We start from the raw sequence: 17,886 nt of genomic DNA, 5'->3' as shown, positions 1-17,886 counted from the left end.
CCACCACTAAATGAATGGTTGTTAAGTGAGGACTACCTGTATAGGCTCTGTCAGGTAGGACTTAGCGGTTTCCAAAAATTGATCAGGATTGCAATCTTTGGGTCTCAAGTCTTGACTTTTTAGCTAGAAATTCTTCTTTTATGTGGTTGGGATTCTCTGCTGATCAAGTTAATAAGTTTTCTACGTTCTCTTCAAATACTAGGGCATTATTCTAAAATTATATCACATGGAATGGTCCCCTACTTTTAAATTACTTTTGGACTTCAGAATAAGAGGCATTGGGGAAATGTTTCCAAATTTCAAGCAGAAATTTCTAGCTGGCATAGCACATGCTCTGCTTGGAGAAGGTATTAGGTTCGGTTCCCAACAACTACATGGTCCAATGTTCCTAGCATGTAATGATCTAAGTAAAATATAACCATAAAGATGTAGGGAACAAAAAAAAACAAAAAGCAAATAGGCACTGAAACATTCATGGCTTACGATTTTTAAAGTTTGTGTATACTTTTACGTAGATCTTTTTCTTCCCTTTCTCTACTGACAAATATTTTGGAAGTTAATATAGCCACATGGTCAGTTCCATTAATTCAGAAGCTGTAACATTTTAGATTCTGAAAGACAAGGTATATGTATACAGTGTGTGTGTGTGTGTGTATACATACACAGACACACATACACACACACACACACACAGAACAAGGCTCCTGCATGTTCCAAAATGCCCCTTTCAGAGGGTTTGCACAGCCTTAATATATAGCAACTACGTTTTTGTTAAGAGCCATATGGCAAAAAGTCAATACAGACAACCCTTTGCAGTAAATTCTAAGTACCAACTTATTCTGCTTGGCCCATCTCTGATCATCATGGACTGATTTTTTCTGAATACTGGAAAAAGGGTTGATACTTACTGAAGTAAACTGAATGTTAATTGGCTCTTTGCAGATCAGCATCTTCTGTGTCTCCTGTAGCATCTTCTTGTGGCTGCTCTCTCCAGCTTGCATCACTTCGTGCATGGAGAAAGTGCCAGGGAGCTTGGCATCCACACAGATTAGAACAGAAAGCTCTGGCAGACTGACACAAAGGAACACCAAGGCACTTGCATGACAAAAGGGAGTTCAACCTCTCCTAGTGTAAACACAAGCTCAAGGAATGGGTCCTCAAACTATAGGTCACATCAAATATACAGCAACGGGAAACTTTTCCTGTTAACAATGACTTATTTGCCAGAATGAATTTTGAATTATGATTTCCCCTTATGGAGAAAATAAGTTTTCTATTATTTGTAGGGCAATCAAAAGATTAGGAATTCAGAGCCAAAAGCAAGTTCTTCAGAAAGCTGAGTGTTCTGGATTTTTTTGTTTTTGTTTTTTTTGTAAAATCCCATATGGATTGTTGGTAGTGTAAAATGACAACTAATGCTGTTTTTTTCAAAAAAAATCATCAATGTTGTTTGAATAACATACAATATCCTATTGCAATACTTTTCTACTGAAGACACCCTCCTTAAGAATGTTGAGAGATACACCAAATTGGAGCGGGCAGCAGTTTGGATTATTAGAGAAGAGACTGGAATAAACCTGAAAGTTTTGTCAGGTTTCTTCTATCTCTCTATATCTGAAGACTGAGAATTTTTTAAAAAAAAATACTGTCTGGGATTGCAATGTTTGTGCATGCCACACACCTTTGTAGAATATACAAAGAGAATGCCCTTTTAACCTTCCTTGGCAGAACTAACTGGTTGCCCATGCACAGAAATTTGCATTTCCTACTGGAGGGGTGAGGGCAGGAAGAAGACAAGGTTAAAACATATCCATATTCATATGACCATGAAGACCAAAGTGATATTTGGCTATTACAAAATTCCACCTCAGACCTGTCACTAGATCTGTTTGGCTTTATGAAAATATATGTCTAATAAACCCATAAGAGACTGGTAAGTAACTGTGATAATAGTCTTTATCCTCCTGGAATCATTCCAGGAGAAAAAGAATATTCCCAAGGTCAAAGGATTGGCCATGCAAACGTCTATCAGTGCCAAACCAGTTAATGAATACACTGTTCCATTATAATGTATATGAGAGGTACTGACTGAGCCAGGATTGCATACATATTTATGACCTTTGCCCATTACTAGATCAAGAAAAAATGTTCAAGAAAAAAATTGCAGAAAATGAATATTGTTTTGCTTATTATATACATTAAGCATTTTTGAAGTATTTAAAATTTACTTTCAATCATAATTCAATTGAAAAGTGATCTAGCAGAAAGCACATAGCGTACATTCATGTAAATATTGAGGCTGGTCCTGTGGAGGGCCACAGTTAAATGTAAAGTTATAGACTAGGATCACACAACACACTATGCCATAAAAACAAAACCAACCACAACACAAACACACATTGTGGTATTGGGTATGTGTGAGTCCAAAGTTTTTATATCCTGAACTAAAGCCTCACAAACAAGAAAGAAACTATGGTATAGGCTTCTCTCTTTGGCTTGAAACAAGCCTGGCTCTCTGATTTGCATAATACATCACACAAACCAGAGACAGAACTGTTTGAAGCTTGATAGTGCACATGCTCCAGGGAGTAGGCAGCAGCATCAATCTCCCTCAGACTGCTAAATGCTGGAATGGAACAACAGTCCAAGGCACAATATATAAACTTACTTTTTGTTCTTCAGTGCTCCTGGATTAGAATGTTCCAATTCTGGGCATACATTTTTCAAGATCTCATAGTATTTCTGAGTTTTAAACTGTGTGGGGAACACAAGTGCTTTGCAGCCAACCTAGAGAGATACACATAAGAAAGAAGAAAGAAGAAAGAAGAAAGAAGAAAGAAAATGCCTTGCAAATCAGCCTATACAACACACTGCACAGAAAACAGTGAAGAGAATTCCCTCTCAAGATTCACTGGAGATAGTGCAGCATTCACACACTAAATTGTGGGAAAGCCACATAGAACCTTGCCGTTCAACACGCATGAGTCTTTCCCTGAGCTTACCACTTGTATGCTGGTGTTTAACAGTAGCAATGTTCAGTTTCTGGCATCTTCTAGTAGAGCCACTTTCTGAAACAGTGGAGAGCTGCTGCTTCTCAACATAGACTGCTATCTTAAATAGACCAAGGTTTGATTTATTGGGCAAGATGGCTTTCTTGAAATATTAATTAAAATGTTAATTAAAGCAGAGAACCCTTGATCCGGGAGGATCACTTAGTTCATGGTGTGCAATCCCCTGGAACTCAGGAGGCCCGTCTCTACCACCAAATTCAAGCAGATTGGCCCATATAAAGGGCAGTCATGCTGTGTGCTATACACAAAAGTGCACAGAATATTTAGGTCATGAGACAAGGAAAACATTGAAGAGAAGAAAGCATTACTGTTGTACATATTAAAAGAACAAGAACCTTCCACTTTGTAAGAATTCTTTCCCATCATCCAGTAAGATTTTATTTCTAGAATGCAGACCTATGGAAACCTACTCAGAAGTAAGTCCTATTCAGGCCAATAGGATTATTCCCATGTAAGGGCATGTACAGTTTACCAGTTCTGGTGGTGGTGGGAGGAGGTGGAATTGGATTTCCTGTTCCAATGCACTGGATGGGATGTGTTGCAAACAACAACCCTTAAACTACATGAATCCAGAGCCTGTGCATTTTCATTCCATCCCAAATGCTGGTTGTTCTTTTCCCGCTCTAAATATAAGTCTGAGGTAGGTATTCTTAGAGATTTGGCATGGTCAGGGATGATCTAGTTTGCCTCTGGGGTAGGGCCAGTCTTGAATGGGACTCACTGTCCAATGTGTATGCTCAGATTTTGTCCTAAAAAGCTCATGGTTCCTTTGAAATAAGTCCCAATGAATTCAATGAAATGAACTGCTGTGTAAGCTTACAGTCAAAGATCAAAGGGTTTGCACCTTCCAAAGTTAAATTGGTCAGCAGGCATCTCTCTGCAAAAGAGACTACAGTACAAAAGTACTTTTTGGACTGCAAAAGTAACAGCAAGTTTTGCTGCTGTGCCTAGCAGCCATATGTTGCTAATTCTATTGCTTTCCTCCAGCACCACAGAAAGTAGAAACAGTCACAAAACCTGTCAAATCTAATCTGCATTCCAGATCTTAATGCCATTTATGTTTCCTACTTTTCAGCACTGAGAAAGTGGCTGAATTCTCGATTTTAGGTTTTGATGACTGAATGGTTTGATTTTAGAGATACAATGTTACTAAATGTTTAATTAACAGTAAGAGATTAAAAAAGGGGGGAAAAGAGGAAGTGGAACTGGCAGTTAGTCATTAGAATTGCTAGCAAACCAACGATGAGGAAAATGAAGGGAGCGGAAGGAGGGAACCCTAAACGAACAAATGAATGGAATTATGAAGCTGAAACAGCAACTCTGCAAACCCCACTAGCAGACTGGGTTAGGGTCAATGCTGTGGACACTGGGGAAAATTCGGAGATGCCCTGACATTAGGATGTCCCTTTAAACTACGAGTAGGAAATGGGTTACAGTCATTTAGATGGAAAACTAAACAGGACAGGCAAGTCCCAAGGGCCTCTTAATCCTAGCAGTTTTAATTTTATTTACAAGCCATTTAACAGTTTTAATCCCTGATCATTAAGGATAAGAAAGCTGAATGACATAGTTAGGGATGGCCTCCCTGCACAGTAGTAGTCTAACTGAAGCAGGAAGCAAGCAGTCTGGTGGGAAAAATGGCCAGTGGGAAAAATGGGTGCGGTGTCACTTGACTCCATCGGCTATACTTTTTATGATCCAGGGTCATGGGTTGCCCAGCTCTGGTGTGTATTATTAGGAAATGTTGAGAGAAGCACCTGACTCCCATGTTAAACACCTGAGTTTATTTTGGCTCATTACACATCCCTAGAAATGAGTTGATGGCACATTTAGCAGTAAACATTAACATTTGATACAATAGAGACTTTGCTTGCATTTCAATACTACTCTTCTTTATTGTTTGATGCTCCTTATTTTTCTAAATCAAACAGTAACAGAGGTTTTCCATGGAGAGCCACTAGACTCTTTTTGTGGGCTGGTGTCAGAGGACTGGCACTTGCAAAGATGAAATCATTCTTTGCTTATAGTTAACCGGCACAAAGATTCTAAGAATAAAAGAACCGCTTAGTTGGAGCTGAGCAGAGAAGCATTAAATCAGGTGTTCTGGATTTAAGAACTGCTAGCCTGAGGTTCATAGGGAAGTTGTGAGAGTGACACTGCTCTCCGTTGAGTACTCCCAGCACCTGATGTTCACAACTGCACTAGCTGTAAAATGGGCATTCCGCTTAAGTATCCTGATTAATTATTGCCAACTCTACAATCATTCACGGTGAGTGCCAGTGCTGTAGGAGGTAGAGAAATGGGTTTCCCACTGCCTAACTAAAAAGCTTCAAATGCTTCCACCTGTCCCCATATGACTGAAATAGTTGCTTTTCTTCCTGTCCTTTTCCCCAAACTGTTCTGGAAATAGAATGCTTGAGATAATGATAGTTCTCAGGTATTCTGTTTCCAGAACAGGAAATGCTGTAAACAATGCTATGGGTGAAATTAAGTAGAGATGATGTAACCCGTCTTTCATACCTTCTTCAGGACAAACTCCAACTCGTGGGACTGATATGCTGGGTTCACAGATACCTGGAAATGCAGCAATGGCAAAGTCAGTCTGCTGGTATCTTAGGAGACAGCGGGTAAGACCCAGATTGCCAGTTCAGCAAATGAAAGGACCCTTTCTATTCACAAAAGGCAACAAGATCCAGCAAAAGCTCTCTGGTGGAGGAAACATGTGGGGAGAAGATCCTCCCCAAGTCCAGCTTTTCTCTACAGTTCACTCCCAGTACAGTACCACCCTGGGTGGCTTCCCAAACCTTGGAAGAGTTGCTAGGAGGAAGAGGAGATTGCAGGAGGAAATTAGAATAAGTGCAGGTTGGTTCCCCATGCCTTTATCCGGAGCTCCCCTGAATGCCACTCTCTATCCAGCCCAGTAATAACAAGGGCCGAGAGGTCAAACATCTCATGGTAAGATTGGTTTGGGAGAATCGTGAAGGTAAATTAGCAACATAAATCCCACTCACTTTACAGTACTTTTCTTCTCACTTGGGAATCTTTTGCTTTATCTATATGCATAATCATTGCTCCAGTTCTGCTTCCCATAGTGGAAAAGTTACCCTAATATACCAGCTAGGAGGAGGAGATGGAGGAGGAGAACTCCTGGATTCCTGCCCTGGATGGCTTGTAGCACTTAGTGGTATCTGAGGTCCTTTTCAACTCTTGTGTTCTATGATTCTGTGAAGTAAGTCCTCTGTGGTAACCGATGTAATGTGGCCAATAATATTGTGCAAATACAGTGTACCATGTTCAGGTGTGCAGTCCTCCTGTCCACATTATTTAGCCTCAGGATCTGTGTCCTGAGCAGCTTAAAGCTATCATCTTCTACTATGAGGCAAGCATTCTTGCCAATTTCACCTCAAGGTAGGAGGTGAAAGATATAAAATGTTTTTAAAATAAAATCTGTGTACTTGTGTTACTAGGGTACACAAGTAACACAAACTCACAGAGTTGTTGCAATGCAATTCACTTTTCTGCCCGGCCGCCTATTGATTTTTCAAAAAATCTGGCATAAGCGTATTAAAATTGTCTTTTTGTCTTTCACATCTGCTCAACAATAGCAAGGAAGAGGAACATACATGAAATCAGTTTTAGGACTTTTCCACATTGTAGCCTTTAGCTGCTTGTCACCTGGGTGTGAACTGGCTAGAAACAAAGCAGCTTAAGAAATCTTTTTCCAGATTTCAGCCCTTTCCTCTGCTTTAGCCTGATGTCTACCTGGACCTCATTTACCACAGCCCCAATTGGTGGGGTCCACTACTGCTTTATCTTTTCTGGACTAGCTTAAAAGATAAAAAAGAAGAAAACATCATAGTTTTACCATGTTTCCTATCACTTGGCTTAGGAGAGGAGCATCCACAAGGGGCGGAGGGGGGGGAATTCAACAAAGTCAAGATGGTGGCTATGGCCATGTAATTAAAGCCCTCCCTCTTCTTTATGAGTTGCATGCACAACTCCTAAGAAAAGAGAGGTGGGACTTTGACTGTCAGTTGCATCTGCCATCTTGTCCAAGATGCCACAGACTAGAAGTGGGAAATCAGTTTAACCTTAAGGGGGCGGGGGAGGAGAATCATTTCACTGTTCTATCAGGGAGCTGCAAAAATAAATAAATAATGGCCATGGAGGGCAGCAAGCAGTGAGAAGGGGGAAGGCGGTTCCTTGACAAAGGGCACAGTAGCCAGCAGGAGTGGAGGGATTTGCCTACAATGAAATGAAGTACACCAAGCAACCTGTACAGCATTGCCATTGACAGCTGGCAAAAGTCAGAGAAGGCTACTTTTATTGCATAGAAGATGATGGGTGGATTTCAATAATATTCATCATGCATCAGGTGTAACAATGTTCCTACTGGGTTGAAGGTGAATAGGGGACATTGTGCTTTCCTACCCTAGAGAAATTATCCATGGCCTATATGTGTGCTTGGGCAAGCTGGTTAAATTGCCCCTTTTTTTGAGCCAGTGTACATTGGTCAAAAAGGACCTCTTTAGCTGACAGAATTCTGTACCAAGAAACTAGATCATTTTCAACTATATAGCAAATGCAATGATTTCTAAACCTTATGCAAACATTGTTACACCTGATGCATGATGAATATTGTTGAAATCCACACGGTCCCTTCTCTAGCTTGACATCCTTACAGGGAGTCAGGCTTAACCTCCCATCCAGCCCACCTGTGTACAAAAGAGTTGAACTTACCAGAATGATCCCTGCCTGGGCTGTAGCAAATTGCATTAAAACCCATTCATAATTGTTAGGACTCCATATTCCTAGTCGATCTCCCTTTCTCAAACCAAGGGCCAGAAGCCCGGAGGCAGCCTGTTCCACCTACAATTTTCAGAAGAACCATAGTCTCAGCAAACTGAACTACACAGGTAGGGAATAACAGCATATAGGAAAGGAATGCTCAGTGCTATGAACTGAAGACAGTGAAGGGCCTACTCTAAGTGTTTAAAGAAATGAAACCAGCTGTTTATCCTGCATTCATACTCCACATTCGAAAGGTCAATTAATGGAAATCTCCAGCATTCTTATGTTTTTGAATGCCAGAAAATGTTGTAGGGTCCATGTTCAGATAGAAAACGTGCAACACAAGGAAGATGGACATGATTTGAAATCATAATGCCCCTTTTTTGCCTTATCAGAGCTTTTACCACAGTGTTTAGATCTTTGATAGGATTAAGAGCGGGACTGAAATATTAATTTAGTCATTTAATATGTACAGAGAGAACCTTATTTTAACTGAAATCTCATCAAGGTTTACATCCACATTCTGCTTTCAGTTCTTAATCTTAGTATACTTGGGCAACCAATCCAGAAATTTATGGATTTATTTATTTTTCAATTTAGATACTGTTCGATTACCCAAAGACTCTGAGTGGCTTACAATACCTACAAGGAAAAATAAAATGAAGCAACCAAAAAGCATGCATGCCCAGAAGAGTGAAACCACCAAACATACTCCAAACCAGCAAAAACTAACAAAGGCTCAGCATCCACCCTAACCCCAGGTCTGGGATCAGAGACATGTTTTTAAGATCTTCTAGAACAGCTGTAGGGTCGGAGCCATAGAGATCTCTGGGAGGACGCTCTCCCAGAGGGCAGGTGCTGCAACAGAGATGGTGGCCTGTCTAGGTCCTGAGAGTACATTCTTTGACTGAAGGGACCTACAGAATGCCCACTCTGCTTGATCACACTGGACGGGCAGAAACTATCAGAGAACATGTAAGAACAGCATTTCAGACTGCAGTTTCCAAAAGGCTAGAACTCCTGTACCATTTTAAAATGCATTTCCCTAGCACTGTGGACAGTTTCTCTAATCATTTTATTCTATGATTTATTTTTCCATTCCACTTTAAAACACAGCAAGCTTAACCTATCACTTACCTTTATTTACTCCTTCTAACCTGATTTTAATTATTTTATTTACAAATTACCTTTACTGAATGACAAATTGTCAAAAAGTGATCAGCTACCTACATCTTGCTTAAACTGAGAAAAAGTCTTTCTGATCCCTTCGGCTGAGAATACCACGGCTTCTCGTTCAGGATACCGGTGGGTGGTTTCCTCCAGGCACTGATCCAAAGTTTTGGAGATAAGTGGAATGTCTGAAGTCCCATTCAGATAGCTTTTGTTTCCTAAGGGTGTGGCAGGGGGCACATTAAGTGGTAGAGCACTGTAAAGGCAACAAGAAAGAAGTTATAAGAGGCAAAATCATTCACACTGGGAAGAAAACAGAGAATTAGCGCATGAGAGCAACAGAACTACTGCAAACTAACCAATGGAAATATGAGAAGCTATGCAAGGTGCTCCTACAATATTGTTCCATCAGTTATTTTCACTGCAATTCTGTGTATGATTTTCCCTTCAAACAATTAGCCTTTGAACACTGAGACCATTTTTGACATCTTTGCCTTCATCAACAAGATAATTTGCACATGGCTATACATCTCACAACTAAATGTCCATGAGCAATTAGACATTCTAACTGACATTAATTTCTTTAGTTATCAGCAATTCTAAGCTGTTTCAGTTCTTAATAAATGATAATATTTCGCTGCTTTTGTATGAGAGCCAAAGGTGTATTTCTAGTGACACAGTGACATTAGGATGGCCAAGGATTTTTTTAAGAATGAGGCTTATAGTTCTAATACACTTTTGCAGCAAAATAAGGTAGGCAATTGTGCTGCTAAATTTTAGTGGCAAATGTTGGACATGTTTTGAGTTTGGCAAAATGGGGTCATGGCCCCATTTGTCCTGTGGGCCCCACGGTTTCTCACCCTGATGTATTCAAAGAACATTATCTGTTTGCATTGTTTAGATATAAATCATAGTTCACCCATAATATAAATTAGTAGAGTGAAAACTAGGGAGGCAAAATTTAAAGCAACATTAGGAAACCACATTTATCCTAGACTAAAGACAACAGTACAAGGCAAACATAGTTTATATATCTCAAAAACAAAAAAACCATGCACGGTTTTCCTATCTAATACCTAATCCTTAAGCAAATGGCAATCCAAATTATTTGAAGGAGATAAAAATGAATAATATACCAAGGTTGATAACAGAAAGCACTGGATTGCTAGGCAACTCAGTATGGGTCTATCTTCTGGCAGTTTGCATTGGTTCTGGAATACTGTGATTCCCCCAGCCTTAGTTTATCCTTAACCTGTTATTTAAACAGTTTTATTCAAATCCTTTGTGTACCACAAATCAATCAGTTTTTCCTGCTTAAGTTGACACAGAACTACAGGTATAGACTATATTGCATTTACCCTCCTCTTTTGGTGAAACAGTGCAGCCTTGATCAGTCATTTGTAGATTCTTATAAAACACGTGCCACTGAATTTCCATCAGCTAATTAGGATCCTCAAAATATTCTCCCACCAACGAGGACAATGGGTTTTGTTGGCCAGCCAGGCGAGTTTACCACTATTCCAACAAGCTATGGTGGCAATACTAGAGAGAAAAGGTTCTTGGCTTGGACCCACTATATGTTTTTACAGGGTTCACAACCAAGACCATTCAAAAATGATGGCTTAGAACAATGTTTCTCAACCTTGGCAACTTTAAGATATATGGACTTCAACTCCCAAAATTCTGGGAGTTGAAGTCCACACATCTTGGTTGCCAAAATTGAGAAGCACCGCTTTAGAAGTTATCAGTGAAAAGCCAGTCAAATGTATTTTTGTGATAAGAAGAAAAGTAGGAAAATGCAGTGGGTAAGCAAATATGGAAAAGTCCATCAATAAAACATGGCAATTACATAATAAAACTCTTATCTGACTGCAAGTACAGCAGGCAACAGCACTTGCGTTCCTTGCTGGGTCTCAAGGGAGGTGCTAAATCTGAGACACAAACAAAGAGGAATGTGTAAAGTAGCTAGATGGAGTGGGTAATGTAGTAATAACGGAGGAAGGTAAGAGTTTTACAAGGTGTGCAAGTTAAGCTTTTCATTGTGGCATGCCAGCATGGACTAAAAGTGCAGTAATTCAACACCCTATTGCAGTGTTTCTCAACTTTGGCAACTTTAAGGTATATGGACAGCTCCCAGAATTCCCCAGCCATACCTTAAAGTTGCTAAGGTTGAGAAACACTGCCCAATTGTGACATAGCAAGTCTTCTAGTGGCCTATCACCCCCTCCAACAAATGAATATGAATATGAATATATCTAGCCCTATGAGGAAGCTATTAGACATTCTCTGTTTCTGTAAAAGAAATCTAGTTTCTTTAACCATATGCTTTTTAGATTAATGAAAAGCCTTCAACTGTATAGAAGGAATGTTCAACAAATATGTTTTACAGAAATTTAAATTTGGCTATAGAGCATATTTATCAGCCAACAAGGGCACTTATTCCAGGCATCTCACCTCTAATTCTGCTGATAACATATCCAAATTTTACTAAAGATGGAGCCATATAACTGAAACCACAGAGAAAGTAAGGTTTTTATAGAATAAAAGTTTTTATAAAAACTCAATACCTTACAATTCAGAACAAGAAGTACAACAATTAGATGAAACGGTGCCATGTTTTTTCTAGTATCAAATTAATGCAATATTACAAAATAAAAAAGTGATGGAAATTGCAAATAGATATATATCTTTTTTTTAAAAAATAACGTTAATTTTTTTCACATATTTTTGGGAAAAGGTGTTTAATGACATGTCATACATAACTAAACAGAAAATTGAACTCTCTCCAATCTAGTTATATATATTTGATGTCCAGAGTAAGAAACTGCAAAGTAAAAAACTCAGTAAGTTTCTGCTTCGAGCAGCAAAATTAGTCATTGCTAAACAATGGAAATATGTAGACCTTATCTACATCTGTAGGCAGATGGCATGATAAGATCTAGTCCAGCATGCTGACTGGGGAATTCTGGGAGTTGAGGTCCGCACATCTTCAAGTGGCTAAGACTGAGAAGCAATGATCTAGTCTATAGTCTTGCTTGAATAAAAATCTTCAGTGATGTTGTTGAGTCTTAAGTGGGGCTGAGGCAGTCCTTTTCACTGCAGGCGCTGTTTTCGCTAATCCCAAACCAAAAATGTACAACCAATACTCGGGGAGAGAGCAAGATCAACTGGGCAAAATACTATATTATTTGGGCTCCTGAGCTCAGGCCAATCCAGGTATGACAAGGCAAAATAATGAATCATTATTTGACAAGGAACGGTGAGATTTCACTGTTGCTGTATGAGACAAGCATCCTGGCAACAGATTGTATCAAAAATTAAGGGCACTTTAAAGTTGAATTGTATCAGCATCAGATACATTTTTGAAATGTACATTAAAAATAAAATAGAAATTAATGGAAATTAAAAATACATTTTTTTAAAATACACAGTTCCTTGGACTAACACAACACGGTTATCTGCTAAGACTATGTTGCACAATCTTCTGGAATGTCTGTATATCCCCTTTTCCACCCCCTTTGAATCCCAGAAGACAGAGAAGAAATCTAAAGAGTGAGAAGAAACATTTTGTGCTTGTCATTTTGTGCTTGAGTGGGATGCTTGCTAACAAATACCACATTTCACAATCATGCAGTAGTAGTTGGGATGGAACATGACACCCCTCCTGAATTGGGAAAGAGTCCACAAAAGGGAGCAAGGAAAACAGAGAAGGACAACATACTCTTTCCAGTCAATTATGGCAAAGTAAAGGAATTGAGTATCTCAGCAAAGCATTTCTCAGAGACCTGGATTGGCCTGGGCTCAGGAGCCCAAAGAAAGTAATACAATATTTTGCCCAGTTGATCTTGCTCTCTCCCCGAGTATTGGTTGTACATTTTTGGTTTGGGATTAGCGAAAACAGCGCCTGCAGTGAAAAAGACTGCCTCAGCCCACTTCAGACTCAACAACATCACTGAAGATTTTATGTCCTTAAAACTTGGCATTAACAATAAATGTAATACAGTAGCATAATCTTTGGGAGTACAATATATTATCCTTCTCAAGGAATATAATCCTTCTCAAGGAAAAGGGAATTGTTCCATTTCTGTCTCGGTGAAACTCACAGTAATGGAATGTGAGGGAGACCTTGGGAGACGGGGCCAAGAGTTGCTGCCAAGGGAACAGTCAGATAAGAGGCAGCAGAGCCTGCAGCTGGATAGTGGGTGGGGCAAGAAGCTCAGAAGGGACCCTCCCTAGTTTCTCAGGCTGTGAAGGAGACAGGGCAGAATTGTGCTTTCAGACTTGCAAGCCTGACGTTGGCCTTCTGGAGTAAACCAGATAGGAATCACAACCAGATGAGCTAATTCTACTTTATTGTAGTACTACATTGACAGAATCTTGCAAGTCTGAAAGTAAGTAAAATAATAAGCAGCGGAGATTATTTTAATTGATTTCTGGGATAATCCGAGAGCAATGATCTAAACGAAGCTCTTGCCAGTCAGACCTGCATAAGTTTAGATGACATATGTAGGCACACCCTTATTTAGTAATTCCCACCCTTCTCCTCTCTCTATTAAATCACAGAGCCTTTCTCCCCCTAGTGGGCAACTTGTCTACTGCACTTGCTGTTAAGGGAATTAATCTGCCCAATTTGATCAACTTGGTGCTCCATAAACCTCAATGAGGGGAGGAAGTGGACAATGGAGCTTTCTAGATCCTGCTTAAAAAATAGCATGTTTGCTTCTTTTGGCTATAAGTAATATTTTGAATACTTGAGTATTAGGTGATAATAATATATTGATCTGCTCACTGGGGAGAAATGCCACCATAAACTTTAGGAATCTAGCTGAATTCTTTGGTTCAAATAAAACTTTCAGAAACATCTTCCATCACATATATACTTCTACAAAAGATTGACTTGTAATTTCCATTTTGCAGTGCCTAGAATATAGGAACAATTAGATGTTCATAATGCAGTTCCAAGCTGCACTTTTGAAAGTGTGTCGTTAGCTTTCAGATGTGCATATAAAAAGAAAGTCTGGACATACTCATTTACAATTCCTGAAATATCTGTTGCAACTGAAACTTCAAAACACCAGTTCAATTATTGCTTCCTCTCTCATCCACCAGCTGGTATATGTAGTTTTGTCTCTTGGTCAGTTAGAAGTTGGTTCTGTTCTGTACTGTCCACTCACAGTACTCTTGGCTCTATCTGAATAAAGAAATTTGTCATCAAATCCAGGAGATTCTCCTGCCTTCTAATCTTAGGGCAGCCTCACCAAACAATAAGGCCACAAAGTAATTGATGAGTGGTCTACCACATTGGAGGGGCATACCGCAGCCTATTTCCATTCCACAGAGCCAGCTCTCGCTGTTAAAGCTTAGTGAATATAGCTCTGCCTTAAGGGGCCAACTACGCAACTACAAATTTTCAAGAGTTGCCGATTGCAGAAGACATTCAGCATCCCTTCAATATCAGGCCCAAAGCAAATACCGGGAGGTTGGCATTCCCTTTTTTTCCAGTTTCCATAGGGACCTTGATTCAAGGACCAACTAGGAACTGGCAGTACTTCGACTTGGCACAGAGACTGAAGCTTTAAACTAGGGAGACCCAAGGAAAGTTGCATGTAGGAGATGATGAAAACATGGGATGGAAAAGGAAACTGTTCTTTCTAAAGAAAGGTGGATTTCACTAAATGTGCTCCTATCATTCTTAATTTCTCAAGTGTATGGAAATCAACAGGCATTCTCAGGAGAGAGTAAAAACTGGACTAGGTCAGGGTTCTTCCTGCAGTTTTAAAGGTGTGCTGAAGAGAGAATTTTAATAGATGAGAAAAGCTGGACCTGCTGATATTTCTTCTGTTGTACAATTTTTAAAGGTACAGGACAGAATCCTTCTTTTGCAACAGAGCTGCTTCCAGATGAGAATTTACTGAGTAAATTGTCACAGCTTGCTGAGTGATGTTTTATATGTAGTCTACACATTATCATAATCTATTTGTAATCCTCTGTGTGTAATTTGCAATAGGATCTTTCTTACATAGAAAACTAAACGCTTTGGAACTGGAAGGGCAACTTTTAGCAAAACCACCATGAGTGTGGTTTTGATGTGGAGAATGATCAAACATTATATAACCTTTGTAGTAGGTTTTTGTCACTCATGTATTAGCCCATTATCTTTTAAACAGCGCTAAAACGTTTTTCTAGCTTCTTTGAAGGAATATATTAGAATAATAGCAAACCACTGCATAAATTAAAATTTGTTATAACACTAAGCTCACAGAATACAATATATCAGTATAAATTCCATTAGCTATCTAGAAGTCAGTATGTTTGGATGAGTTGTCCATCTTCAGCAGCAAAAATTTAGTGCTTCCAAATTCTGTTTAACAGATTGGGATTGGGAATTATAATAGGATTATAGTCCCTTCCTTGAAGGTTCTCTATGAGTTATCCAAGTGCAATCTTTTATGTTCTGTCCTTCTAATCTTTCATTAGACTTAGCTCTGATACCTATGCACCATTTTCTTCACAGAGACAAATACTAAAGTTGTATTTTTTTTCCTATGACACAGTTCTGTTTCTGAGTAAGTATAATGTTTGTGTAACCCTTATAATTTGGTTACTATACTTTTGTGGCAGTTTGAACTGTAATGAGGAGGAAGTGAATTAAGTATATTATTAAGAGTATAAAGCTGTGGTTCCCAAAGTGTGCACTGTGGCACCCCAGGGTGCTGCAGCAAATTCACAGGGGTGCCATGGGATAACACAGCGATACTTGACATCTCTCAGACTTCAAATGAACTATGAGCCTAGGGGTGCCATGAAAAAATTACTAAGGGTGCCATAAGCTGAGAAAGTTTAGGAACCTCTGATATAAAGAATACCTTATCTAGCTTGGCTGACCTTAATTACACCTTGACACCTGTTGAATGAGCATCCTGGACTGAGTCCATAAAATATTGCCCTTGTTCTTTGGGCCAGAAGTTGAGTGGCCTTTCATCAGTAATATCTTAGCACGAAGCACAAGCCAAACCCAAGCAATTATCTTGCATTCCACAGCACCAAGATTTCGTCACTTCATGACACTGTAATTTCAAACAGCACTTAGAGAAATCAGCAGCAATCTGTCCCTAAAATGCTGTATGTACACGAAGACAGAATTCAAGGTCATGGAGAATATCCTGCCTCAAGCTGCCTGCCCTGCAGCTATAAAAAAGTGGTTTGTTGCTAATGCACACGGGAGTTTCAAAGCACCATCCACTGCTGGGACCATAGAGATGAAATCGGTAAAATCGTAAGAAAACAAAGGTGGTGGTGGGGGGGGGGAGATGGAAAGAGAGAGGAAGAGAAAGAACAGGCTTGGGAAGACTGCAAGATAAATTCTTATACCGACTTTTCTTTCTACTTTTCAGCTTATTTCTCCCTTTAAATTATTTTTGTTCTCTCTTCACTGTTAAATTCAGCCTTTCAGTATTATAGTTCATAATAGATGAGGAATCCGATTTTAGATAGTTCTAATCACTACCAGTTGTGGGATATGGACAAAATGGAGACAAACTTTTTATTATATGTGGGAATGAACAGAAAAGTTACATGTCCCAGAGGCTCAATTATAAACACCGGTTTGGACAAATATGAGTCAGCCCAGTTAGGTGGCAGCACTTGGCTGATCTAAGAAGCTGAAGCAGAATTGCAGCCCTTGAATGGAATACCACTAGGGCATCCCAAAACTGCAGGCTAGATTGGGAAGTTGAAAAAAATAATCATCCCCGAACAGAAGGCAGTGAGAAGCTACTTTTGTACTGCTGCCCAGACCGCTGCCTGGATGTGGTCAACTAGGAGAATATATCTGCCTTTTATGACCAAACTGATACAGGGCTGCAAAAGGGGCAAAATGAATGTTGTGCATAAGGGGTGATCCACTGAGTTCAAAATCCTGTATTCTACTTGCTGTTCGTTCTATACCTCGAGCATTGCCTAACCTACTGCTGAATTAAATAGCCCCTCGGCAGCTACCGGGGATTGCCAGTGCTGTGCGAAAATAGGTCACGACATTCTTCCTTTTCCTGAATGCACTTCTCCCCTCAACACCCCCGGTTTGCTCCCTGCTCCTCAAGGCTGTTTCACCCAACCTCTCCAGCAATTCTATCCTGTCAGGCTATCTGTCTTGCATTCTGTTTCCTTTCGTCTATTCAGGTGCCCCTCCACCCCAAAAATACCGCTCAAAACACTCCAGTTGCCCTTTCCCAAATCTGCCCTCCCATCTCCCTGCTTGGCTTGCCCTCTTTCTACCTCCCCCGCCCCCTCCCCTTGCCCCTGAACGGTGCCGCTTCGGTCTTCCAAGGAGCCCACGGCCCGGCGACCTCTTCCTGTGGCCCTGCACCTGAATCGATGCACGCCCCGGTGGCCACTTCGAGTCGCCGCCAGCGTGGCCAAAAGCTCCCGAGCGACCCTTCTCAGCGAGGCGGTAGCGGTAGCCATGTGGGTCTCCTTCGGACTAGTATAGATGCAGATGTAGCAGCAGCAGCAGCAGCAGCAGCAGCCGGCAGTTCCCCGCCCTCACTTTGGGCGCCCGCAGCAATCCTCAGTCCGGCCGGGAAAGAGGCTGGAGCAGCAGCCGTGGCGCGGAGAAAGCGGGAGGCGACGCGCTGCGAAGGGGCGGCGCTCAGCTCCGCTCGCCGAACTTGTGCACTTGCTTGGCCGGGTTCTGGCTCCGCTCTGCCGCGTCAGCGAGAAAAGTGAAAGTGGGCGGAGATTTCCTTCTTCGGGACCAGTGACTCAATCTCCCGGGCATGGCAGCGCGGGGGTTGGCCGGCTCGGCCGGGTTCTGCTGGAACGGTGGAAATCCAACCGGTCGAGAACCCGGGGCTTG

At 40.6% G+C, this 17,886-nt stretch overlaps 1 protein-coding gene across 1 annotated transcript in view; it reads right to left on the bottom strand.

Annotated features, from left to right (window-relative positions):
- The window catches only part of ACSF2 (acyl-CoA synthetase family member 2), a 61,639-nt gene extending 44,125 nt beyond the window's left edge, over positions 1–17,514 (bottom strand). The window contains exons 1-6 of the mRNA XM_063293226.1: positions 17,398–17,514; positions 9,093–9,288; positions 7,812–7,940; positions 5,592–5,645; positions 2,669–2,787; positions 909–1,071 (exon numbers count right to left, since the gene is read on the bottom strand). Coding sequence (XP_063149296.1) covers positions 909–1,071; positions 2,669–2,787; positions 5,592–5,645; positions 7,812–7,940; positions 9,093–9,288; positions 17,398–17,495 — 759 coding nt within the window. The 5' untranslated portion in view covers positions 17,496–17,514. The remainder of the gene's footprint in view (positions 1–908; positions 1,072–2,668; positions 2,788–5,591; positions 5,646–7,811; positions 7,941–9,092; positions 9,289–17,397) is intronic.
- Positions 17,515–17,886: the final 372 nt, after the last annotated feature.

Source organism: Candoia aspera, chromosome 2, assembly GCF_035149785.1.
Source record: "Candoia aspera isolate rCanAsp1 chromosome 2, rCanAsp1.hap2, whole genome shotgun sequence".
NCBI lineage: Eukaryota > Metazoa > Chordata > Lepidosauria > Squamata > Boidae > Candoia > Candoia aspera.
Note: the sequence above shows the minus strand (reverse complement) of the source record. Positions and strands in the feature narration are given on the sequence as shown.